Source organism: Ambystoma mexicanum, chromosome 13, assembly GCF_040938575.1.
Source record: "Ambystoma mexicanum isolate Mex_15411 chromosome 13, UKY_AmexF1_1, whole genome shotgun sequence".
NCBI classification, from domain to species: Eukaryota; Metazoa; Chordata; class Amphibia; order Caudata; family Ambystomatidae; genus Ambystoma; species Ambystoma mexicanum.
The window spans coordinates 206,467,239-206,493,243 of record NC_090938.1 but is presented as its reverse complement, the minus strand read 5'-3'; the positions used below and the strand labels follow the sequence as shown (position 1 = coordinate 206,493,243).

The following is a 26,005-nucleotide window of genomic DNA, read 5'->3' as shown; positions in this document are numbered from 1 at the left end:
AAAAACGGACGATGTAGAGAGTGGGAGAAGACCTAAGGTGGCCGTGTGCAGGAATCAAAAATTGAGATTCGATAAGTAGGAGCTAAAAGTAGCTCCTGGGTATCGAGCATTAGACAGGGACCAGGAGCTACCGCTGGGGAACGAGGATTTAGAACAAAGCATTCCGCAAATCTATCTTCCGCGTGAGATGAAAACATCTAATATTGTCCATTATTTATAACCTTTTGTGCTTTACATGTCATATAGATGTGTCCTGACGTTTATTTATAGATTGTCCAGAATGCACAGAGTTGACTTCACATGGGTGTGTTCGTTGAGCATCACTTGGCCTGGGGATCCAAAGGTAGTCCCTGGCAGCTGTTGGTGTCAAGCTGACCAGGCTCTACTGGGCCACCAGCCTGAGCTATAAATAGCTCCCAGCTCCCCTCAATCTCGGAAACCTTGTCTGGCATGTGTTCTTGTTAGCTGAGATGTCTAGTTCGACCCTCACATTTCAGGTCGAAGGATTTAATTCACACCTTTTTTAAACGCAGCCTATCTTTGATACTGTTTTAGAAAAAGACTGGAAGAAGAAAGTGTTGACTTAATTTGACATGATCTCCTCACCCCCGCCCTCTCAAAATAAAATAATATGAAAAAGAAAAATAAGAACTGAGTGTCTGAGACGGCCTGTAGTGGGGGATGTGCAGACCCCATGTAGTGGGGGGGATGCCCCCCCCCCAGCCAAGGTGCCTGGATTCAGCTGGGCTCCAACCGGTCCCACCCTCGGCAGGGCCCTGTGAACTCCCTCTCAGGCCGGGCTCCAAATTGCCTTTAATTAGCATCCCATAAGCAGCACACAGGCCCCTTTGTTGGGCCGGGCTGCTAGCCGGAGGATGGCGAGGCAGGCGGCTGTCCACTTTCTGGAGCCTTACACTTGGCTTTTCTTGTGCCTTGGAAACCACTTCTTGAGCTCACAACATGAATAATTCAAGAAAGAGGGAAACTTGCTCCAAGAAGGACCTTTCCCACCAGAGCTGATGAAGGAAGACGCTTGGAGACTAATAATGATATTGATTATTTATAAGGCCTGTCTCAAAGAAATCAATTACATTTCTTGCTCTTCTATAGTGGCTGTTATCGCCAAACCCACTGGTGCTCCTTTTATCCACCTCGGAGGAATGTAAAGGCGAAGTAAGTTATACATTAGAAACTGGTTTGCTTACAGATCTCGATAGCAGACCATTAACTCACTGAGCTATTCAGCTGTGTGGTGGGAATCCTAGTTACTGCTGGGAGACCCCAACACACCTACGCCTACACATTTCTCCCAGGGCTGGGCACTGTTACTTAAAAAGAAAATGTTTATAGATAGCTTTTCATGTCAAATTCCTCCCGCTTCTTAGCGCTATTGGTGTTAACCATTTTAATGGTACTCAATGTATCGAGTTCGGATGAATGGATGGTTGAGGCGAACTTCCGGATTGCATCGTGTGCCCGGCAGGCTGAGCACAGTTTTCTGAGGTGAGCACTTAACTTGCGGAGCGAAATTCAGGAGGATCTGAGGCCCCCTATCCTCTCCGCCCCCTCCCATGGGGTTAGCCAGCATTGCCAATAATTCTTGAGCTGTCTGCCACCTTTGATGCTGTACTCCACCTGCTATTTGTCGAGTACCACGCAAGATATGTGCGAATTGTTCCTCTTGAATGGCAGTCAGAATGCTTAAATAGCCCGAGAGCACCCACCACAAAAAACCATGCCCCTTTGGACAAAGATCAACGTCTACAAGGCGATCATCAGACCTACCCTGACGTATGCCTCCCCAGCATGGATGACTTGCCATGAGCGAGTCCGGAAGAGTCTTCAGATACTACAGAACAAGGCCCTAGGGATATTGTCTGGAGCTCCAATCTTCACAAGGATAGTTGACTTCACAGAGACCTGGACATCGAGATGTTGGACGAACATCTAGCAAAGCTGAGTAAGAACGTCTGCCAAGGACTGGATCAGAACCCGAACCGTCTGATCAGAAGACTCACTGCCACCACTGCAAACCTTTTCGACCGCTACCCACGGCCCATCATGGCAAAGACCCTGCAAAACCAGCCCTACTGTGACAAGTCCACACAGACCAAGAAGAATCCTAACCCACGACTACATAGTCAACCCGAGAAGGTGGAGTAATGAGGCTTAAGCCTCAGTAACCAAAAATCACTGCTGATGGATAAAATCTATCAGCAAGAAGAAGACAGACAGAGGACCACAAAATCAATAACCTGCCTGACTGCAGGGGTCTTTCCTGGCACATTTGAGTATTTGCAGTCCCTTTCCTCAAGTCTTTGAAAGACTGTATGAGGTCACTTTGCCACACTTTGAACGCTGCTGTTCGATGTTCCTCTTGACCCACAGCCAATGAAGTGTAAAATGCACCCTTTTCTCTTTGTTTTGGAAATGTACTGTGCTCTATCCTTCTCTTTACTAATCGCATTACTCTGCATCTGATGATGATGAAGTCTGTGGCACTTCGAAAGCTAACGCTTTGTTCCGTCTCCGCATAATATCTTCAGTTAGTTGAATAAAAGGTATCAAAACCTGCATCTTGTGTGATATTAAAACTGGACTCCCACGGCGCTGAATTTTTCCTTGCACCATGCAAGGGGCGAATGGGGTGAGGATAGTAGCAGGGAGGGGTTAGGGATCTGTCTGTGGGGAGCAGGGGGGGAACCGGATTTCTGAATGCAAGAACAAACCAGGCGCTTTAAACAGTGTGGCCACATCTGTCTTGGTAGTGATTGTGTCAGCATAGTTTTCCCTGTAAATATTTAGCCCCCTTGCCCGCCAGTGACTCGTTAATCTCCCTCCTTGCACTTCATTTGCACTTTGGGCAATAGAGTGCCTCAGGGGCTGCTTGGGAGGGACAGATAGGGCCGAATGACTTGGTCGAAATTGCACCTGTTTCCCTGTGCTTTTCATCCTCGATTGGAGAGTGATGAGGTCTTGTAGATTGGCGACGAGGTCTTAATTATGGCAGATATCTTTTTAATTATTGGAGATGTGATCTTCATTTTAATCCTAGAGAAGGGGGCCTTTTTTTCCCTCCTGAAGATTTTGTTTTCCCCTTGAAGTTGAGCATCTATAAGGGAATATATATAGTGTGCATTATAGATCTCTGGTTTCAAATTGAAGTCGTTAATGGTGGGTTTGATTCTTCAGTCCTGGGGAGGGCTTTCAATGCACTTAAAGACTCATATGCTGCGTACGAGAAACCTACTTGCAGACATGAATACGGCAGACATCAGAGAAGCTCCTTCCCAGGAGGACTATGATATGGTTGATTATAACTTATTTATAACGCACTTAATACCCAGAGGTTTCTAAGCGCGGACCTGGGGATCGAACCTGTGTTGCTGGGTATTGTCTTGCTTCCAAGGCGAGCACGTTGCCCCTAAGCTATCCTCCCGAGACATGCACTTGGTTTGCATTTGGACCCTGCTAATGCATTGACCCTGTTGGTTTGCTCACCTTTTGATGTTTTGTCAATGTTATATGTACACCCTATCGCAGGGATCGAAACTGAGATTGGATAAGCAGGAGCTAAAAGAAGCGCTCGGGTGTCCTGCATTAACCAGTGGCCAGGAGCTACCACTGGTGAACAAGGAGCTAGTATGTTGTGTTCCACAAATCTAACTTCCACATAAAATGCAAACTTATCATTGTGTCCATTATTTATGACCCCTTGTGCTTTAAATGTGTATAGATGTGTTCTTATGATTATTTATAGATTTCCCCAAATGCACACAGTTAAATCCACATAGGTGTGTTCGTGCAGAATAAGTCGGCCTGTGGAGCCAAAATGAGCTGTCAAGCCAACCAGGCTCTTCTAGGCTGCAAGCTTGAGCTAAATAGCCCCCAGCTCCCTTCAATTTAGAACCTTGCTATTGTTGACTGTATCTGAGTGTGGCCTGCCACAGTTGAAGGGTCTATAGACAACTCATAGCAAAGGTCCTGGATCAGTTTATTATTGGATACAACAGGAAAAACCCGGGTTTAGAACTGACTGAGCCAATAGGGTGGTGCATTGCAGTATGTATAAACTTAGATAATAAACTTCAAATTGCAAGCTACTAGCCAGGTATAAAAAGTCCCTTGCCTCATCGGTTCTCCACACCGCATATCTTTCTTATTGGCAAAGAGTCGATTGTCACTAGCCATTGGCTACTGGGGAGTGCACATTTTGAGGGCTATCATACAAATGAAATGGCTTTTCTTAAGGGTACGACGTCCTTTAATCGCGGGATGTTTTTGGTGGAGTTTTTTACACTGATTATTTAACGAAAAAACTCATTGACATGTTTAGGGGGAGTTAGAAAAATATATTTATGGGGTGTGGGTGTTTTGGAATAGATAAACACTAAAAGGGGATGGGGTTGAGGGGAAACCCCCCAAAAATAAAATCAATGAGTTTTTTTTCATTTAAAAATCTGCTTTAAAAAATCCCACGAAAAACCATCCCACGATGAAATGACATCGAACCTTCTTAATGGCAGCGGCTCTCAGTCCTTCCCTCGCCCCCCTGATGAAGTCTGCCTCCCAGCAGCAAAGCAACTCAGGCTTGCCCACTTGTAGACTCTTGGCTCCTTAGTTTGCCTGGACACCTGGTATACCTGGCATCACCATCCATTGTGACTTGGGTTGTCTTGACAGGGGTTGGGTATCTGAATCTTCATCTGGTGTTGGGCCGCGTGATAAACATTCATCTCTTCTGGTCCGTGGTGCAGACCTGTCTATGCCAGTTTGTTGTCCAGGCCTTCGACTGTTACTTGCGCCGTCTCCACAATTTAGTGATTAGCCTTATGGGTGAGCCTTTGCTGGCTTTCTCTCTTTCCTCTATATTGTACCTTTCCCTCCACTCCTTTGCTCTCTTCCCCTCATTTCTTTCTCTCACTTCTTTCTCTGTTCACTCCCCCCTTCCCCTTCTCCGGCCTCCAAGGAGTTGCACCAATCAGCTTGTTCCTTCACCTCAACTCTCCTGCTGTCCTCCTTTTCTGTCACTTCTCATCTCACCTTCAGTAGGTTTTCTTTCACTCCTGCTCCCTCTCTTAGTCACTGCCTCCTCTCCAGCGATCTGTTTCTTAACCTTCTATGCCTTGTTTCCCTCTCCTTACTCCTTCTTACGCCCTCTGTGTCCCCAGGTCATCTCCTTCTGTTTGCTCTAATACCACCTCTTTCTTGCTCTTCATTTTCCCCTCTGGAGCTCTGCTTTATCCTTCATTTTTCTCTGCAATTTTTTCTTCTGCTCCAGTCATAACTGTTCACCTCTGCAGCTATTTTCTACATCCCAACTCCTCTCTCCTCCCTCTTCTCTTTTCTCACCTCCACCACTCTTTCACCAACCTCCACTCCTCTTCATCCTACCTTCACTCATCTCTCTGCCTCCAGTCCCCTTTCTTCCACCTCCCCTACTCTTTTGCCTCTCTTCGCTCTCCTCTACTCCGCAGTCTCTCTCTGCCTTTCCTCCTCTCTCCGCCGTGCTCCAAACATCTCTGCACTCTTAACTCGAACAGTACCTGTCAGGCATGGCCCCTTTGCAGTGGCCTGGGGTTATATATGATATGATATGGCATTTATAACGCATCTTTACACAAGTGTTTCAAGGCGCGACGAGTCAGGTGAGTGGGGGGGGGGCAAAGGGAGGACCAAAACAACGGTCTTACTAGGTCTAGTGAACATTGCAATCATGCAGGTTCAGAGGAGAGGGTTGGGAGAAATGCCTGAGGGGGGAGTGAGGATGTCCGAGTGCCAGACACGGGATCACAAACAAGTAGTGCAGCAAACAGGTGGTAAGTGCGAGTGTTAAAAGTGTAGACAAAAGGTGTCAATAAGTGCAGGTAAAGGGTCTGCAGATACAGATCACAAGTCCAGGGGATACCAGGAGGCAGTGCTGGAGTGCAACTCGGCAGGCAGGGACCTAGGCCGAGTTCAGAGGGTAGCCAGGTGACCAATTTAGTATCAGACGAGAGATCAGCAGGTGAGTGGAAGAGAAAAGGCAGAAGCCAAGCAGAAGGTCTGAGGTGCTTCCGGAACCAAGATGGTTCTGCTCAAGTTTCAGAGAGGCAGGGAGGCTGTTCCAGAGGGAAGCGCCAGCCGAAGAAAGAGATCTGCCACCAACTCGCTGCTTGGAGAAGCGACTGACTCTCAAGGAGTTGGAGGTGGAGGAGCAAAGAGCTTGAGTCGGAAGATATTTCTGAAGAGAGAGTTGGCGGTATTGCGGTCCCAGGCCCATTGCGATCCAAGGTTGTGTTTTTCAAGTGGAAACATGTGTTCAACTGTCTTGGAGGTGTTGGAGACTTAAATGCTTGGCCAATACTTGTCTAAACTACAGGATCGGCTCCTGAGACGAATCCATCAGTGGCTCGCTTACATATCAAAAGGGCCAGCTGCCATCTTCGTTTTAATTTCAACGCAGGGATTGTTCCTGTTTAGTTTGGGGAATTAGAGACTCCTGATCTTTGTCATTGCGACTCTGATGGCTCGCGATCTGTGCATGGCCAGTGAGACCATGTTAGGCATCTATATAACCCACGTATGTTATTTTGGTGATATTGCAGTCTATCTCCTTGCTGCCAAGTTTGGTGGGATTCGGATGATGTGTGTCACATATGAGGCTATGGATGGGACTGGGGTGCCTGGGCATACATCTTGTACCCCTCCAGGTCTTGTATTACTGAGAGGGTGTCTCCCCCCGCCCCCAGCACCCTAGATCACCCCATCCACTAACTTCAAAGGTGGGACTTAACCGCAGGCCTCATTTGTCTTGTTGGCCATTTGACATGTTGACCATGCCCTTGTTTTGAAGTTGCCCATTTGTTGCCGGTGTTAATCTGTTGGTCTTACCCACGTTTTACTTCTGACCTTTTGTTAACTCAGTTATTGTGTTATCTTGCATGTCAATGATTCTGCGCACGTGCCAACCCTGCACATATGCTGATCCATTGCAGTCCTAAGTTTGTTGGTCCTGATGACTGCTGATTCCATGCCCTTGTCTGTTTGATGCATTGTCTTCGTTGACTAAGGTGCCCACGTTAATTCTGTTGAACCTGATGACTCTGTTTAACTTTATATCCCAGGTGAACCTGGTAGCCCTGTTGAACCCGTATCTGATGATCCTGTTGAACCTGATAACCCTGTTAAAGTAGATTGTTGGAGCTAATGGCCCTGTTGACTATTTCCATCCTGTTAATAACCTTTATTTTTTATTTATTTATTTATTTAAATTTCTATAGCGCGCAAGCAGCCCAGGGGCATTGAGGCGCTGTTACTTGCAATAAACTTAGTTACATGGTACAGGCATGGTAGCGGTTGTTGACACATTGTGAATGAAGCAGGAAAACATAATGTTGTTACAGATATTGCTTTTGGTCATATAATACTGTATACATGAAGGTATACATGCTGGTGTCTCTGGCCTTATGAGAAGAGGGTGGTCTTCAACGTTTTGCGGAAGGTGGTGAGGGAGGCCTCGCCACAGATAGTGGGTGGTAGGGCATTCCAGTAAGAGAGCGCGCGATAAGGGAAGCTGGATCCGCCCGCTTTTGCTTTTTTTACTCGTGGCACCGAGAGCATGTTGGTATACGGTGATCTTGTTGGCCTGGTGGAGGAGACGGGGTGTATCCTTTGTCAGAGGTATGCAGATGCAGTGAGGTGGATGCACTTGTGGGTCAGTATAAGGGCTTTGAATAAGATCCTTTCTTTTATTGGGAGCCAGTTGGCTAGTTTTCTGGCCTCAGAGATGTGTTCTCTTTTTGCAATGCCTTGGGCTGCCCGGAAAGCATTGTTCTGTATTACTTGTAATCTCTCTAAGTTTTTATTGGAGGTTCCTAGAAAGAGTACGTTACAGTAGTCTAACCTAGAGCCGGTGATGGCTCTGGCTATGTTGGTGCAATTCTCTTTGGAGAGAAAGGGTCTGACTGCATTGATAAGTTTGGCATGATATGCAGCTGCAGAGGCTATTGCGTTGATTTGTCTATCCATGGATAGGCTGGAATCCAGGTAAACTCCCAGAGTTTTGACAGAGTCGGAAACTGGAATTTTAATGGAGTCAATGGTGAAGTGACTGAATTGGGCTTCTAGATTTTTTAGGGTGTCAGGAGAACCTACCCGGAGGAGTTCCGTCTTGTCGGGGTTGAGGCATAGGCCGTTGTCTGCCATCCAGGCTTGGATGGTGTTGTAGAGGTTGTTGAGGGTCAGGGAGTCAGTGGTGTAGTTACCTCTGAGAGTGAGGAGGATCTGTGTATCGTCGTCGTAATTGGTGTAGGAGATGCCCATGGCGTCGAGGAAGAGGGGGCGTGTAAAGATGTTGTATAGCGTGGGGGAGAGGCAGGATCCTTGGGGCACCCCGCAGAGTATAATGGTAGGTGAAGTGGCGGCTAGGTCCGAGAATACTTGCATGGTTCTGTCTTGTAAGAAGGAGGTGATCCACGCTGTGGCTTCTGGGGAGAATTTGGCGGTGGTGGAGAGATGGTGGCATAGGACGCCATGATCAAGGAGGTCGAATGCCGCTGAGAGGTCGAGGAGTAGGAGAAGTGCTGGTTTACCCAAGTCTCTCGCATCGTCCGTCCATGTCATTAAGATCCTGTGGAATCTGTGATTTCCATGACTCCTAGGACTCTGTTGAATCTGTTGATTCTAGTGTCTGTTGATCTTGTTGACTTTTCTGACCATAGCGACTGTTAAATCTCTTTACATGTATTGACATTGTTGACCCTGCCTGTTTCTTGTCTATGTTGTTTTTACCCTACTGACTCACGTGTGTTCTTCTTTTTTCAGATGGGACCCACAGTGTTACAGCTCAGTGTTCTCTGCTTGTCACCATCATCACTGATGAGATGCTGACCAACAGCATCACCCTGCGCCTGGAGGACATGTCACAGGAGCGCTTCCTCTCACCCCTGCTCTCCCTCTTCATTGAGGGTGTAGCAACTGTTTTGTCCGCCACCCGCCACGACATTGTCATCTTCAACATACAGAATGACACTGATGTGCGAGCCAACATCCTCAACGTCAGCCTGTCAGTGCTGCTGCCGGGCGGCGCTCATGACCAGTTCTTCCCCTCTGAGGATCTTCAGGAAATGCTCTACCTCAATCGCACGCTACTTGCTGCCATCTCCAGCCAGCGGGTGTTGCCTTTCGATGACAACATCTGCCTGCGTGAGCCTTGTGAGAACTACATGCGCTGCGTCTCTGTGCTCAAATTTGACAGCTCTGCGCCCTTCATCGCCTCCAACACCATTCTTTTCCGGCCCATACACCCCATCAATGGCCTACGTTGCCGGTGCCCATCTGGCTTCACCGGGGACTACTGCGAAACTGAGGTGGATCTATGCTATTCCAGCCCATGCCGCAACAACGGGCACTGCCTCAGCCGCGAGGGCGGTTACACTTGTGAGTGCCTGGACGACTTCACTGGTGAGTACACCTTGACCAATGAGATTGAACTGAGTTGTTTTTCCATGTCCCTATGGACATGGCTGTGGGCTACCTTCTTCGTCCCTCTTACACTGAAGGTCTATGGATGTTGACTGGTAAATGCTTCACCAGTTAAGTCCTTCTCCCGGAGGTAGTGTATGCTTAATGTTGGTCTGCAGATTGAAGAAGGTTTCCTAAGATCAGATCAGCTCTTCTCTCCTAGCAGATGGTTCTAGATAATGCTAGTCTATACTTTTTACACATTGACCTTAATAATGGCTCACTTGCTCTCCCTGTTTCTTCTTCTTGGTCCATACATTGACATGGTTTAACTGGAAGTTTGTCCAAACAATATATCTCGTCCAAAACATTTTGATACCTGTACGTTCCTTATCTCAGCAGTTTGATGTCCATGTTTCTTCGTCGTTAGTAGATTGATGCTTCCCACTGAAACCTTTTATTTCGATAGATTGACTCCTCTTTCGCTCAGATGCGTGTTTCCTGTCACGCTTGTTTGATGTCCCCGACATGTTTATGGTAATAGTTTGATGTTCTAAGACAAGGTAGCTCCCAATTAAATAGGCACAGTACCCAGGGAGTCTAGCTTGTTGTACTACATCAGCCCTGTCATATTAAAAGTTTGTTTTCTAGGAATGAATGTGGCTCCCTTAATCCCTCCGGGTAAAACCATAAACAACCATCAGTCTAAGTGTCCAGCACAGCATTTAAGGATCAGGAACAAAGTTGACACATTGATGTTGTTAGTAGTTTGATGCACATTGCCTGATTGCAAGAATGGGAACCTTAAGTCCTGGTGCACTTTGATTTCTGTTTCTGTATAGGTTGGGAAACCGTTCCCTGTCACCCAGGCCGCCGCTCTCTAAGACCCAACATTCATGCCACATTTCGTTCTGTAGATTGTAAATGGTGCAAGGTTTTTTTTTTTGTTGCAAGGATGCCCTCCCGCCTCTCAAACCTATTGCCCCTTATCCACGTGGATCTAGGAATTGATGCACTTGTCCGTCTCTCAGACCAGATGGTCCTACTGCCTATCGCTCTAAATAGATTAATATCTTCTCTGAGGAGATCTGCTTCTTTTTTTCTTAACAACCGATGTATCGGTTTCTCTCCATCTCACAACTACTGCCTTTGGTTGCTGTGCAGGTTAAGGCTCTTGGTCCGTGGTTCGTGGGAGGCCCCACTCCTACCTACTGTCACTTGTTGTTTTTTTGTTTTTTATTGTTGGTTAAAAACATTCAACTTTTAATAATGTACACATTAAAATGATATTTCATTTACAATCAGATCGCAGCATAATACAAATGTCATCATGTGACACAATTAAAATAAGCATGTAAACAATTCAATTCAACCCTTCTTTTTAATCAATCTTATACAGTTTGTTAAAAACGTATTTTTCAGAATTTACCATACCACTAATCAATGCAAGAATTCATCACAAATGTATCTCCTTCAACAACAAGGCTAATTAGGCAGTTAAGTAAGGATTTGCTGCAAGTTCCAGAGATGTTTTTAATCCTAACACTGCAACTACTGCAAGGGTTGTTCTCCCCGCTAGGCATATGTTCCAAAGTTGTTCATTGTCAGTAATTTTGATTTGATGGTAAACATCTATCAAAATATAGTTTCCTGTTATACAATAATGATTTGCATTCAATCAAGCAGTGTCTTAGAGTTTCATAAGTGAAGTGCCCTTTTCACAGCAGAATCTACACATAACATTCTCGTTCGATATCTGACCATACCTTGCTAGGATCTGTCTTGTTAGTATTAGATTCTAACGAAATCGTAGGAATATAGCCCTAGTTACTCGGTCAGGATAGATATTTAGGAAGGGGGCGATAGTACCCTGTCTTTTGTAGTCCGTGGATAAGTGACTCATAGAAGGATAGGCGTGCAGGGCATCTATGGATTTCATCCAGTCCTGTTTAAACAATGATCATTTCACCCGCACAGGAGCTTGCACCAAGTCTTCAATTGTGCATTCAGTTTCTGTTACGGTAAGCACACATCTTTCCGCAATTGAAAGAATCCATGTGCAATTATGGTTCTGCAAGACTTCATTTAAATCAACCTAAAAGGATCCTGCGGTGCAACACAGGATCTTTTGGAATAAAGAAAGAATTTGCCATTGAGCGCTTGCTTTCAAAGATATGATTCACAATGTATATCTTATAAGTACCATGGGCACGTAGTTTGGCAACCTCAACGTTCTTCTCCAAAAAATTGCTTCTAAAGATGGAAGATAGTTAATTACCTCTGACGAATACATTTCGATCCCATACAACAGTTTTGGGTATAAATTTGGCTTCATAATATTTAATAGCCGGCTTAATGGAAAATGTTTATCATTTTTGATCAATCTTCATCAGCTGAGAAGAGAGAGCAAAAACCCTATCCTTAAGCCGCAATTTTTGGTTCCCAATACTGGGATGCAAGTTTATCGGAAAGTGCAAATTTATGATAGAATGGACAATGTCCAATTTTGTCTCGCTTATCTTCCATCGATTAAAGAGCACTTTGTCTTTCTTCTAGTAAACTGCATTATCCTAGTTTTTTCCACCCGGGTTGATTAGCAGGGAATGACCCTCGATGTAATTCACAAACTACTTAATCGCTGAAGACCAACCACTGTGTAGTCAAAAAGCAAGAAATCAGCGTAGGCCAAAGATGTTCTTCTTAAATTACCTAATATAGGTGACACAAAAGCTGAGGACTGTAAGGAGTCATCGGCATCCGCAAGGTATAATTTAATTAGACAAGCTGCTAAAACACAACCCTATCTAACTCCGCAGATGGCAGGGATAGGCCGAGATAAACCTCCCTGATGATTTAGGTGAACTTGGATCTTTGTATTACTATACAATCCGACAATCAATCTCAGACATTCTGAAGGTATGGCCCACACTTTTAATTAACCATAATTTATACGATCTACTGCATCAAAAGCAGATGCCAGGTCGAGCGATGCAACAAAAATAGAATCGCAGGTCCAAGCCCACGACAATTGCTGTATGCTATTTATCACTAGTCCATTTAGCAAACTTCCTACATTGCATCTAAAACCTGTTTGCCATTTGCTCAAAATCTGGAAATATGTTTATTGTTGCCTGCATTGTTTATTATTATTCTAGTATTTTCTGCATCCGTTTATAATAATGGTCCTAGTTCGCTCTATAGAGACCCTTGTCCTACTAGAGAGGTGGTCTCCAAATCTTTCCCTCAGTCCCTGTTGAGGAAAGTAATGTAGGAAAGTCCCCAAAAATGTCGAAATGCCCATGTGGACATCTCTCCTTCTTTGGAGCACCTCAGGGTAAATCTGGAGCAAATTCCCTGCCAAAGGTCTCTCTGTAGCATCCTCACACAAGCAAAAGATCACGCTAGCAAATCTCCTGGAGAGGTCTCTCTGTAGCATCCCCTCCCAGAGGTCTCTTGGGAGCATCCCATCCCAGAGCTCTCTCTGGAGCATCTTTCCCCGAGGTCTTGCTGGAGTATCTTCCCACCCCCCAGAGGTCTCTCTGGAGCATCCCCTGGCATAGGTCACTTGGGAGCATCCCCTCCCAGGGTTCTCTCTAGAGCATCCCCTCCCAGGGTTCTCTCTAGAGCATCCCCTCCCAGGGTTCTCTCTAGAGCATCCCCTCCCAGGGGTCTCTCTGGAGCATCCTCTCCCACTCTGAGGTCGCTCTGGAGCATCCCCTCCCATAGGTTGCGTGGAAAAATCCCCTCCCATAGGTTGCGTGGAAGCATCCCCTCCCATAGGTTGCGTGGGAGCATCCCCTCCCATAGGTTGCGTGGGAGCATCCCCTCCCATAGGTTGCGTGGGAGCATCCCCTCCCATAGGTTGCGTGGAAACATCCCTTCCCATAGGTTGCGTGGGGGAGCATCCCCTCCCATAGGTTGTGTGGGAGCATCCCCTCCCATAGGTTGCGTGGGAGCATCCTCTGCAGAGCTCTTATTGCAAGCCACCAAGAGAGTTATCTAGAGCACGCATAGCCAGGCATTCCGGCTCCCCCAATTCTCAAGCTCACGCTGGAGCATCATACACCGAAGCACCGGTACCATCCAACCCTCCCGTCCCCCCGCCCACGATCCCATCCCTCCCCCCGAGAGCTCACAAGAACATCGCACTGAGGAGTGCCCTTGCACAGTCCTGTATGCGCATCCCACCCGGAGACCTCGCTGGTGGCTTGGCAGGTTCTCGTTGGTGCTCTATGGTTCAATGGAGTGGGATCTATGCATACTCCCTGTGCCTCCGAGCATTGCTAGGAATATTTTCATTTTCAAGCCGTGAAGGTCACATGGTTAATTATCAGCACGTGAATCCACCGCCCTCGGACCCAGTGAGACTGTTTTTGGTACACATCTAGCTAACCTCTTCCCTCCCTCCCCATTTATGCTCGTTGACTTCCTTCTTTCTGAGCATGTACTGGCAGCCAGTGTTCTTGGGTCAAAGTGTTTCACTGCTCTCCTCAACAAACAAAATGGAACCATACCAAACATTCTGCTTTTGCTGGTCTCTAAACCTCAACCCAGGCCCCTCACTATTCTGCGCCCGAGACCCATCTAGGCCCCTGGAGCCCTCTCGCCCACGAGAGCCTTCCCTGCTTTAAGGCCCATCCCCAGCCCAGTTCCATTTCTGCTCCGAGGTCTGACTCTCCATATTAGGCCCATCTCTGATTCCATCCGGGCTCTTCTCTGATGTCCACCTGCATTCCCAGGTGCATCCTTTATTCCGAAGTCCATCCACCTAGTGAGGCCCACCCACCCCTTCCAAGTCCCTACCTGGGAATCCAGGCTCTGAGGCCATCCATCCCTAAGTGCAATCGCCTTTTGGCTAACCCTTGCATCTCACTGGGGTCCAAACTAGAGAATTATGCAAAACGCTGGTTTATCTAAAACGTTACATTTAAATAAATTCCCGTCACGTTGCTATTTTGTATAATAATCACAACACAACATGTGTATCTTCTGACTTTCTTTTCATTGGTAATAGAAAGAATAACATACCCCCCAAAAGTACATTAATCAAATTTTGAAAGCCACAGCGAAGGACTGTGCCTGTAAACATAGTGACCAGACGTCCGGTTTTGCCGGGACTGTCCCCGAATTGGGTGCTCTGTCCCCCCTTTTGGCAGTAAGTCTTCATAGCTGGTATTCAGGAATGCACAATCTGACACAGAAGAAATGCTGCGTTTTACGAATTAAGATAGTGGGTAGTTTGGGACTAATTAATTATAATATGTGTTTATTCTACCAGTAACACTCAAACTTCCTTCTCCTCCAAAAGCTACTGAAGTGTAGTGCCTTGACAGCCACTTTCAAGGGTGAGTCCTACTTTTATGTTAGTTGCCCTGTCCCGGTTTTATACTTTTACATCTGGTCCCCCAATGTTTATGCTGGGCAAGACTACTCCGTGACTTGATTTAACCTTATAAGGTGCTGTAGGGGTACATTAGTCTATTTTCCTTGGTCCTGTGCCGTTACGGCAGCACCGGGTCGAAGTTTGTATTTTGTAAATTTTTTCCAAATTAAGCGCTTGCAGGTGCCTAGTTCTTAAGATTTAAGCTGTGGCCACCTACAGGTGTCTCCAGGAACAACTGTTGCTGTGTCCTCCGAGCAAAGCGGAGGCGAGACAGATTACCCACAGTGCACTTGTGAGATCGTAAGATGCCACAGAGAAGATGTAATTGATATTTTCTGATTAAGTGAAAGTAATTCCTTCAGAATAGATCTGTTGTAGAACTTCCCAGGCTGACCAGGTCATTAAACAAATCTCCGGCCATTAATTGCCCTGTAAGAAACTGCACTAGCCCCCCCCCGCCCCCTCAGAACATCAAATTAGTGACATATTGTGAGGAATTCGACCATCCGCACGGGGAGTGTGTGCTCGCTTGGGCTTTTTTGATAATGAAAATGTTGGGAGATCAACCTCTGAAAATGTGCGAGGCCATTCCTCACACTTTTTCTCTGTTCAACGCACAAAACGAATAGTCATGTGTACTCCAGGGACACACAGCCTACAGACGCCGTCCTCCTCTGTCATGTTCAGATGGAATGTGACTGCCACGGGTACATCAAAGCATCTCAAGGAGGGGGACGGCACACCTTCCTCCGGCCATGGCCAGCCTAATTAAAATATGAAAGGCTCCATGGATCTGCTTTCCTATTGTTTAGTTTGGCTGGTGTCAGTACATACTAATGAGATATAATTGAGGCAAGGCTGTCGAAGAGGCTTGGTTGCCAAACGGACAACAGGAAAGCAGGGCTAACATCCCTTTGGTATACAATGCATCAACTTAAAGCTAGTTCCCACCCCTCTGTATGAAGGGCATTGAATGGCATGTCTGGGTCTATTAGTTACCATAGATACCACTGCAGAGTGGACCCCTTTCAGAGGGGAGAAGTATGTGAATTGAGGAAGATAGGAAGTCTACTCTCGGCACAAACTTCAAGGGAGACCCGCGCTTTAATCAAGAGTATGAGAGGGCTCAATTAACCAGAGAGACACTTTGATCTACAACAGACAGGAAGATGGGTGGGACTTAGGTATATGTTGTCATCCCTTACCTTTCCTGTTGCAGAGCACTCTGGGACGCAGGATTGGCTCCTTAAGGTAGGCTTAGCCTGCACCAATCCCGGGGGCCCATTTGGTTTTAAAAGAGGCCTAAACCCCTCACTTGGCAGATCATTTGGACCCATGCTGAAGGTACAGTCTACCTTACATCTTCCACCAGTGAAGGAAGGCCAGGAATTCCAAGAGGGAAGCAAGATCCATCTTCTAAACATCTCACAGGGAACAGAGGGAGCGACCGGACTCTGAGGACCCGTCCAGCAGTTCGGGTACCCAGCCAGCACACAGCGTGCCCTGCTAGGTTCTGCCAGCAAGTTTTCTAGGTGGCAAGTGCCAGAGAGAATCTGAACTAAGGACAAGGCAGTTGCCTGCAAACCACGAGCCCTGCGACGAAGCTAGCAGTGCCACAAAAGCATCAACCAGCGCTCATCTTTTAAGGACATTTTCGAGGCGGTCAAGTCCTCGAACCACAACCCGCTGCACCAGTGACTGTTGTCACGCCTCAACCAGGGTTGCAGATCCGCCAACCAGCACAGAGACAATGATTCTTGACCCCGATCTACCGTGTAGGCCAGCCTGCAGCCGCCTGTCCTGCCTCGCTGACCAAACTGCCTGCCGCCTGATACCTGCAGCTGTTTCCCAACTCTTTCTTAGGAGCCACCAAGCGCCATGGAACTGTCTTGACGCTGTCGAGCATCAAGAACTTCTTAAGCACCAGGTACATTGTAGTTTTGCTCCCACCCCACGGTCCTTCTCCGAAGGCACCTAGAGACAGTTACAACCCTTTGCCCCTTGGTGCTGTAACCAAAAAACCTTTAACAGTAAGACTCATTACTTTACCAACTACCCTTCTGTCAGTAGAGTGCCTCCTTTGCTTCGTGAAACTATCTGTCCTGTGTGTTCCTTCACAGAGTGGGTTGTATTTTGCAGTGTGCTAGAACTGTCTGTTGAAGTAATAATAAGGTTGATATTTTTTTTTTTTACAACCTTAACTGGAGAGTCCCTTTTATCATTGGGTAATATATTTTCGCTGTGTTGTAACTAACCAACGATCCACGATAAACCTGCCCTTCCGTCCACGTTCCCTACATTGGACAAGGAGGTTTATAATTGACTTGTGTTCAAATCTCTTCGGATCCCTTCTGGTGTAAGAGAGGTGTGTGGCTGATTGATGGTTTAGAAACCGATATTCATCCCTGGACCACTGGTGCCTTGGAGGTTGATTCGTCCCACATATATAGGGGGACTAGATTTCCAAAATAAACCGGCACAGACACGGACATAGAAGTAGGACTACAGTTGCAGGGATAATAAACACAAAAGGACTAGCATACAAATGGAACGCTATGTCGGTGGCCTGTCCCATCGAATGGGAGGCACAGAGGCAAAGAGAAGGCCTAGAAGAAGGGAGGAGAGTATGGAGGACGGGGTTCAACATGAAAAGAGCGGTAGCTGGCCCTAGGTTGGAATTTTTCAGTCCCTTTCACATAAAACCGGTACGGTACCCACCTGACCCTAAATCCTGTGACAGGGTTTTTAAACTTTAAAAATTGTCAGGCCCCCTATGGGGGCGCTGTTGCACACGACAAACATGGCTGCCTGATTCGAGCGCTCCGGCCTGAGAACCATCCGTTATATGAAAAAATCCTGATTCGGAGCACGCTGCGGGATACCGACCACACCGAGACATGCCGTGGGTGTTGAAGCACCCACACAAGAAATCCTGGAGGGATAGGTGCCTGGGCTGAGGAGTTACGAGACCTGGTGTTCACTGTGGGGAGGAGCGGTGGAGCGTGCCGATCCCCGGAACCAGGACATTGCGGCGCTGAGCCGCTGACGCTCTATCTGCTGGGGGCATAGAGAAGGCGGCCTACAAGGATGTAGTGAGCACGGACCAAGACTGCGGCGGCCCGCCCCGAGCTAGTCAGCCTATACTCCTTTGCTTGGATATTCGAGAGCGATCCGAACACAGTGGGGCCGGATCGGCGCTACAGAGGCCAAAAAAGAACTGCTCCCCATACGCCGCCTGCCCGAGGTGACGCAACCGAGCGCTGGAGAGGTGAAGTCCCCCACATCTGAGGGCCAGCGGTTACGAAGGTAGACACAAGGCTCTTCAAAACCCGAAAACGATCCGGACACAGAGGGACAGGGTCGGCGCTGCAGCTGCTGGGGGAGAACTGTTCCCAGTGCGCCGCCTGGCCGAGAGCTGGAGAGGCGCTTGAGGGTCCCGCGGCTGCGGAGGCAAACACAAGAATCGGGGTCAGACGGTTTGAGCGCGATGCCAGTGTATCCTTTAACAAGAAACGACAGAGAGCGCAATCCATCTGAAAAGTAGTAGGTAATAACTTCATATTCCTACGGCCCCAAACTACGGCGAAGAACAATATCCCCTCAGTTTGGCCGGAACAGACCGCCAAGAGACTCCATGGGAAACATGAGGAAGCAAGGCAACATGGTGGAGGGAACGAGCGCCAAAAAGAAAGGACCGATGGACTCGCGGGAAGCATTGAACTTAAACCACCATTGGCGGCTAGCCCTGTGCCCAGTATAGAGGGCGAGGACAAGGTTGAGTACTTGATTAACATAGTCCAAAATGGATTCCTATTGCTGAATATGAAGCTGGATGACATCGTAACAACCATTGGCACATTGAAGACTAGAGCTGACAAACATGACCAGAGACTAACGGAGGCGGAGAACAGAATTGGTACTACCGAGGACACGGTTGCTCGCCATGACCAGGACATTGCCCAGCTCAAAGAAAGCTTGAACAAATTACAAAACGAGTGCGAAGACCTGGAATCGCGCTCGAGAAGAAATAATATGCGCATCGTTGGTGTCCCGGAGTCATTTGGTAGAGACAAAATGGAAGTACGGGTGGAAGCCCTCTTCAAAACCCTGTTTGGAGCGGCCTCCTTTTCAGAACACTTCCTGATTGAACGTGCACATCGAACGCTGGCTCCGGTACCGAAGCCTGGGGCACCGCCCCGCACAATTATTGCAAGAATGCTCAACTACAGGGACAGAGATACGGTCATTCGGAAGGCAAGAGAACTTGGCACGCTGCAGTATGAGGACAGTCGCATACACATCTACCCGGTCTTTGCCACTGGGGTTCAGGCCAGCCGAATATCGTATGAGCCAGTCAAAAAACTTCTGAGAGCGCGGCAGGTCCCGTATGCACTGATATTCCCGGCCAAATTGAGAATCCAATATGGAGGAAGGGCGCACTTCTTTGAAAATCCTGCTGCAGCCCAAGCCTATGTGGAAGCCACTATTCCGCTGCCCCGCGGGGCTGAGGGCCGGATCAGAATGGAAGACGCCCGTCTGCAGTGAAGGACTGAAACTTGGCTGAATAGCCCGGCAAATGCAAGTAATATTTGATGTTTCGGAGGTGGTCGGCCCCGTGGGGGCTCCAAGTAATCTACACTGGGTCGTGAGCCCGGTCGGGTGGCCTCATGACTGCAACGAAGCACCCTCAGGAATGTTCCTAACGGTTACTAGGGTTCATCGTCAAGTTGGGGTGGATGATGTGGATGGAGGGGGGGATAGGGAATGTGGGGATGTTTTTCGGTATCGCGACCACCTAGACGAGTTTGAGGCTGGTGGGAAAGTTTGTATTTATGGATGTTGTAGGTTAATTGAAATGTGGTCTTGCAGACAATGGCGCTATTCAAAGGCTGGTTACTGGGTTACACAAGGTCACTTCTGTACAAGTATGATGTATACACACACCAAATGGGAGACGGACTACGGATAAGATTGATGTCCTGGAATGTCCAAGGCCTTAATAATCCAATGAAAGTTAGGAAGGTCAGTAATTATGTTACTAGGCATGGGCCTCAAATCTTAATGTTGCAAGAAACACATGCACAGGGCCTGGTCAATGAGAGAATACTGGCCAAATGGGGCAAGTTGTGCTATTACACGGACTATTCATCACAGTCTAGGGGGGTTTGCACCCTTATACATAGCTTGCTGGTCTTTATAACCAAGGGACACCTGGTGGATCCGGTGGGAAGGTATGTACTGGTGTGGGGGGAGCTAGCGGGGAAGCATATAACCTTGTTAAATACCTATGGACCCAATATAGACGACCCTGATTTCTATTTACAAATGCTCGATTTGCTCACCTAACATGATGTAACCACTGTTCTTTGGGGTGGGGACTTCAATGTTGTATTAGACCAGGCCTTGGATAGATCCGTCAAGGTAACTAGGCCACCTCCTAGGGCGGCACTAACTTAAAAGCAGATAATTTCGCAACTGTCCCTACAGGACGCCTGGAGGGTGCTCCATCCGGTCGATAGGAGGTTTACATTTTATTCTTCCGTACACGACAGTGAGTCGCGCATATATTATTGGTTTGTATCCTCAAATTTAGCACATGCCCTACAGAACTGCGAAATCCTTCCTCGCACACTATCGGATCATTCCCCGGTGGTGCTGGAGATCACTTTGAACGATGCCCCTTGACCAACAAGGAGATGGAGAATGCCTAGAGACATATTGAAAGACCCAAATGTAGTTGAAACTCTACACAATGAAATTGCCAATTTTTTCACGGACAACGTTGGGTCCGTAGATCACATATCATCAGTATGGGAGGCTTTTAAAGTCTGGGTCAGGGGGGCACTGCTGTCCAAGACCGCTGGTCTGCTGAAGGGAGTACGCTGTGAATTGGAGAAGGTAGAGAGGGACCTGAATATACTGGAGGAAACCTATGGCCGCACGCATGGTGGGGACACTCTGGCGGAAATTCACAAGTCCCTTAGAGATTTTGACCGGCTGGCAGCTAGGGAAGTGCAATATATAGCAGCCCCTACCCGGGCTCGCAGATACGGGGAGGGTAACAAGGCAGGAAAAATGCTGGCCAACCTGGTAAAATATGAGAAACAAATTACCCCGATCGCTATGATCCAAACGGCACAAAATGAGATAACGAGCGAACAGGGTATAAATGACGAATTTGTTAAATTCTACAAAAATCTGTATACAAACAAGGATAGGAAATCCCCTGCTGAAACTAAAAACTACCTAGCTATGTTGAATCTCCCTAAACTCCCAGAGGAAAGCAGATTGCTGCTGGAACAACCTGTCACGGCAGAGGAGCACACAGAGGCAATTAAAGAGCTCAGATCTGGCAAGGCACCGGGCTCGGATGGTTTGGGGGCTGAATTTTACAAAGAATTTCGGGAGGAACTGGTTCCCGTGCTGTTAGAGGTGTGGGAGGAGGCCCTGGGAAAACAAATATTGCCCCCGACAATGCGAGAAGCTATAATCACAGTATTGTCTAAACCCCGACGCCCGCCACAGGATATGTCTTCATAAAGGCCCCTATCCCTGATAAACGTAGATGCAAAAATCTTTGCGAAGGTGCTAGCAAATCGCGTATTACCCTTAATGCCCACGCTGGTTCACCCGGACCAAAGTGGGTTCATTCCCCAAAGGTCCACTGCTTTGAATCTGCGCAGCTTGTTCGGAATAATGTCACAAATAAACCCGAATAAACAAGCAGTAGCAGTGTCCCTAGACGCAGAGAAAGCGTTTGATTCAGTTTCGTGGGAGTACCTCTTCCTGGTGCTTGAGTCGTTTGGGATGGCCCCCTACTTCATTAAATTTGTTAGAGTGCTATACACTGCCCCGTGTGCAAGGGTGTGCACGAATAGAATTATATCCGACCTGTTCGAGTTGGGCAGAGGCACCAGACAGGGGTGCCCTTTTTCCCCTATCCTTTTTGCCTTAACAATAGAACCCATGGCAGCGGCGGTGTGGTTGCGTTATGTAAACAAAGGTATAACGCTGAAAGGAGCCACCCAGGTAATACACTGTACGCGGACGATACACTATTGTATGTACATGAGCCAGACAGAAACATAGCCCCCATCATGGCAGACATTAGTGAATTCGCAGAATACTCTGGATACACGGTGAACAATACTAAGTCAGACATGTTCCCGCTTACCCCCTCTACAAAACGCCCTGCCCTGACATGCGGCCTTAAGTGGTCGGAGCGACACATCAGATACCTGGGAGTACTGGTTTCAAACAGCAGGCAGACCCTGTACTCGGATAACCATAACCAGGCGCTACAAACACTCAGCACCAAGCTACAGGTCTGGGGGCACCTCCCAATCTCATTACACGGTAGAATCGCCATTCTCAAAATGATTGTACTCCCCAAGCTACTATACTTATTTGTAAATATTCCTATATGGCCAGGAAAGGAATTCTTCTCCAGATTGCGATCCATGGCAGTGTCGTTTCTGTGGAACGGCAAGGTGGCCAGGATATGCTGGGAAAGGTTGACAGAACCGTACGAAACGGGGGAATAGCAGCACCAGATTTTGAGCTCTATTGCACGGTGGCGCAAGCACAGTTTGCGAAGCACTGGTACGATGAAGCGGACAAACCACCCCACACGTGGATAGAGGAATACACCACTGTACCCACAAACATTAGATCCGTTATATCTGATACGAGACACAGGGATTCCTGTGATTTCGACCCTGTGAGCTGCACCGTAAGGGCCTCGGGGGCTATATATAAAAGTTGAAAATAGAACTTCCATACAACCCCGAAATTCCGCTATGGAATACCCAAATGTCCCCCCTACATTCGATACCAGTATACGGGAGGCCTGGGACTCCGATATGGAGATGAAAGTGGGAGACCTGTTCATAGATGGGAAGTTCGGAACCCTTGCAGTATTCACTAGAGGTGTGGGAGGAGGCCCACTCCGTACGTTACAATACTACCGAATGAGATCCGCATATCAAGCGCGATGGCCATCCTTCCCTGATGAACCTCCCTCCCACCCATGCATATAATTAGTTACAACCCGGGGAGGACTGGGAATCTCTAAATTGTATAAAACAATCCAAACCCACACCCCACGTCCAATCGAGTGAAAGAGAAATGGGAAGTGGATATGAGAATGCAGATACCTGAAGACAAATGGGAAATATATTGTGCACTTACAAAAAGGGTGTCCCTCAATGCGGGATTGCGCCAAATGCAGTTTAAAATCCTTAATAGATTGCACTACACCCCTGCCAAAATTGCTAAATTTGCACCTGATGATCCAGGCAACTGCCCCAAATGCGGGACCCCCCAGGCGGGATCCTATCATATGTATTGGGAATGCCCGGTCGTGGCAAGATTTTGGGAGAGGGTTGCAACCATGTTGACAGACATCACGCAGATTTCCCCGTGTCTGACCCCACAAAAATATTTGTTTGGGGATATTGGGAAATGCTCTGAAAAAGTCAGAAGACTGTTCAATGTATCATGTGTTATTGCCAAAAAATGTATATTACAAGTATGGAAAAGCCCAAACCCCCCCACCATGAACACTTATTTACGTGAATTAACTTATATCAATGAATGTGAGGAACAATACGTGCTAACTTTACCAAGTACGAGCCGACCTAAAGACATTTGGGGCCCTTTCAGGGCGTACCTATGCGATATGCTCTTGGACAATGAAACAACTATGTAAGCTGTAGATTCTTAAACATCTGGTTGAAATATTGTTATATGAAGGACGATCCAGGCAAAACCGGTACGTCTGATCACTCCATCAGATATATAAAGTATGCAAACTATTGAATTATTTGTTGATAGCAAAAAATCATTTACAACCTCTTACATTCTTTATGGAGTTAAAATGGTTCTCCACAAAGAATGTATGAAAATGTATTGTACAATAATAACTATAGGTAAAATAAATTAGAATAAAGTACAATATCGTAGTACTGATGGCCTTTGAACGTGGGCAGAAGGAACATAGGGTGGGGAGTTGACCAGGCAGAAGTGGGAAGGAAATTCTAAAATATGAGTCTAATTCGAGCAATTGTTAGAGAGGAAATGGGCCCAATGTCTGTGGCGGTCTAATTCCTAGCCGCTTGACAGTGGCTCTGGAGGCTGTTGTGATTGCTATGATATGAATAAGTACAATGGAGGTTGAAGGACACATTTGGTGACCAACATATATAGCTTGTGCGTTTTATGTTTATTGTCAAATTTTAATACAATTAATTTGTAAAAACAAAATAGGACTCCAGCCTGATCCAGAAGAGGTAGAAAGCATGGCAGAGTGTACATAGAATTTAAGGAGAGCAGGGGACATTTAAGCATGCTCCTGGTCCTCTCACGCACCCAACACATCACCATTTGTATCTTATACTACTCCAAAGTTGCCTGTGGAGCACAATCCATTTGTTATTGCAACGCCTATTGAATATTTGGGACTAACATAAATCCATACTACCACTTAAAATCCAGCCCTTGCTTCATCCCTTCGCTTTGTCTGCATCCTCTTTACCCGATCTAGCCAACCTCTTACCTTAACGCAGTTCATGGTCTGGTTACCACGAGCGAGGGGTACAGTACTCCAGCTTACGGACAAGGCCAGGCGCTTTGAAACTAATGGTGGTGATTCGACACAAAACATAAGCATATCAAAATCACAAACTATCATAGACCAATTAAAAAAACTTGAATTGTATTTTTTTTATTTGTAATTGATATAGCGCTGTACGCCATAGTGCTGAATATAATATACTTAAAGCACAATCAGAGTAAAATCACACGCTATACAAATTGGTCTTAAGACTGAAGAAGGCAATTTTTAAGAGAAGTACGAAATAAAGAATAAGAAGATGGCACAAAAGGAAAGAGGAAGAGAGTTCCAGTGGTCTGGGGCAAGCAACGAGAAAGCACTAAACCCTCACTGAGCACAAGGGGGATGAGGAACTGATAACAAGAATTGGCATTTGAAAGAAAGAGGGTCCATAATGAAAGTTATGTGGATGTTTGATTAGGTATGAGTGAAGTGTGATGGAAGAGGGGACTTTGATATGATATGATGATATGATAGGTTATTTATAACGTGCTTAATACCCATAGGTATCTAAGCGCAGTTCCGAGGATCGAACCTGTGTTGCTTCGTGTCGTCTTAATTCCAAGGCGAGCACTTTGCCTCTGAGCTATCCTCCCGAGTATACAAACTGAACCTGCAAATACGAGGAAAAGTAGGGATATGCTGAGAGATGACGGAGGGAGATCAAATGGAAGACATTTGCTAGGTGCATCAGAGGAAAAAGGGAGATGCGTGGTTGGGAAGAAAATAGTTGACATTCATGGAGCAGAGGAGTAGGAAAAAATATACTTCCTGGATGGATTTGATCAAAAGAGATAGAGGTTATAGACATCGGGAATAGTAAACATCCCCCGCCAGATCCTTTGGAGATGGGTGTATTTTAGCCCTGGCTTGGTTTTATTCCAAAATGAATCCGTTTTGAATTTTCACCACTTTAAAATTAAGAGCAGCAGCAATACGCAGGTGGAATACCCCACATGCTTCCGATGACCCTGAACCACCACCCCAAAAAAACCTTATCCATTTCCCCAAACTTTCTGTGTACCTTTTAACAATAAATATATTGCCTGTGTCACACTGTCATATTTATGACTAGCTTCTAGTTACTTACATGAGGGGTTGGGAAATGGTCGCCTTATGTCTTTATCTATTGTCATTTATGTATTTTTTATCCTTGCATTCCATGCAGTATCTTCATTTTACCAGATTATGACTATGGGGGTTTTCCTTGTTGAACTTGCAAACTATATTTGACTCATAGTGGAACTGTGGGTGTGACTGGCTCGGACCTGTGGTACCAACCTTATTATTTTGGGTCCCTTACCATTGAAAAAGTTTTTTAGTCCCTTCTGTGTACTTTGCACTGTATCAGACATTCTTATTTTTTGTCCCTTTACATTGGAATTTACCTTTGCTCCCATTGTTGGCCACTCCTGCCCTCCGTTCAAACATGGCTGCCACCCTCTTCATCCCTCCGGGCACTTTCACAGTTTCATTGACATAGCAATAGGACTACACTTTCCAGCTATGAGAGTTGTCTGGTCCTTCTTTCCCTTTCGTGATCAAGCACTCAGTTGAGCGTGAAA

At 46.7% G+C, this 26,005-nt stretch overlaps 1 protein-coding gene across 2 annotated transcripts in view; it reads left to right on the top strand.

The window, feature by feature from the left end:
• CELSR2 (cadherin EGF LAG seven-pass G-type receptor 2) overlaps positions 1-26,005 on the top strand; it is a 449,058-nt gene that overhangs the window by 166,307 nt on the left and 256,746 nt on the right. For both annotated transcript variants that reach the window (XM_069633658.1, XM_069633657.1), the window contains exon 2: positions 8,806-9,444. In XM_069633658.1, coding sequence (XP_069489759.1) covers positions 8,806-9,444 — 639 coding nt within the window. The remainder of the gene's footprint in view (positions 1-8,805; positions 9,445-26,005) is intronic.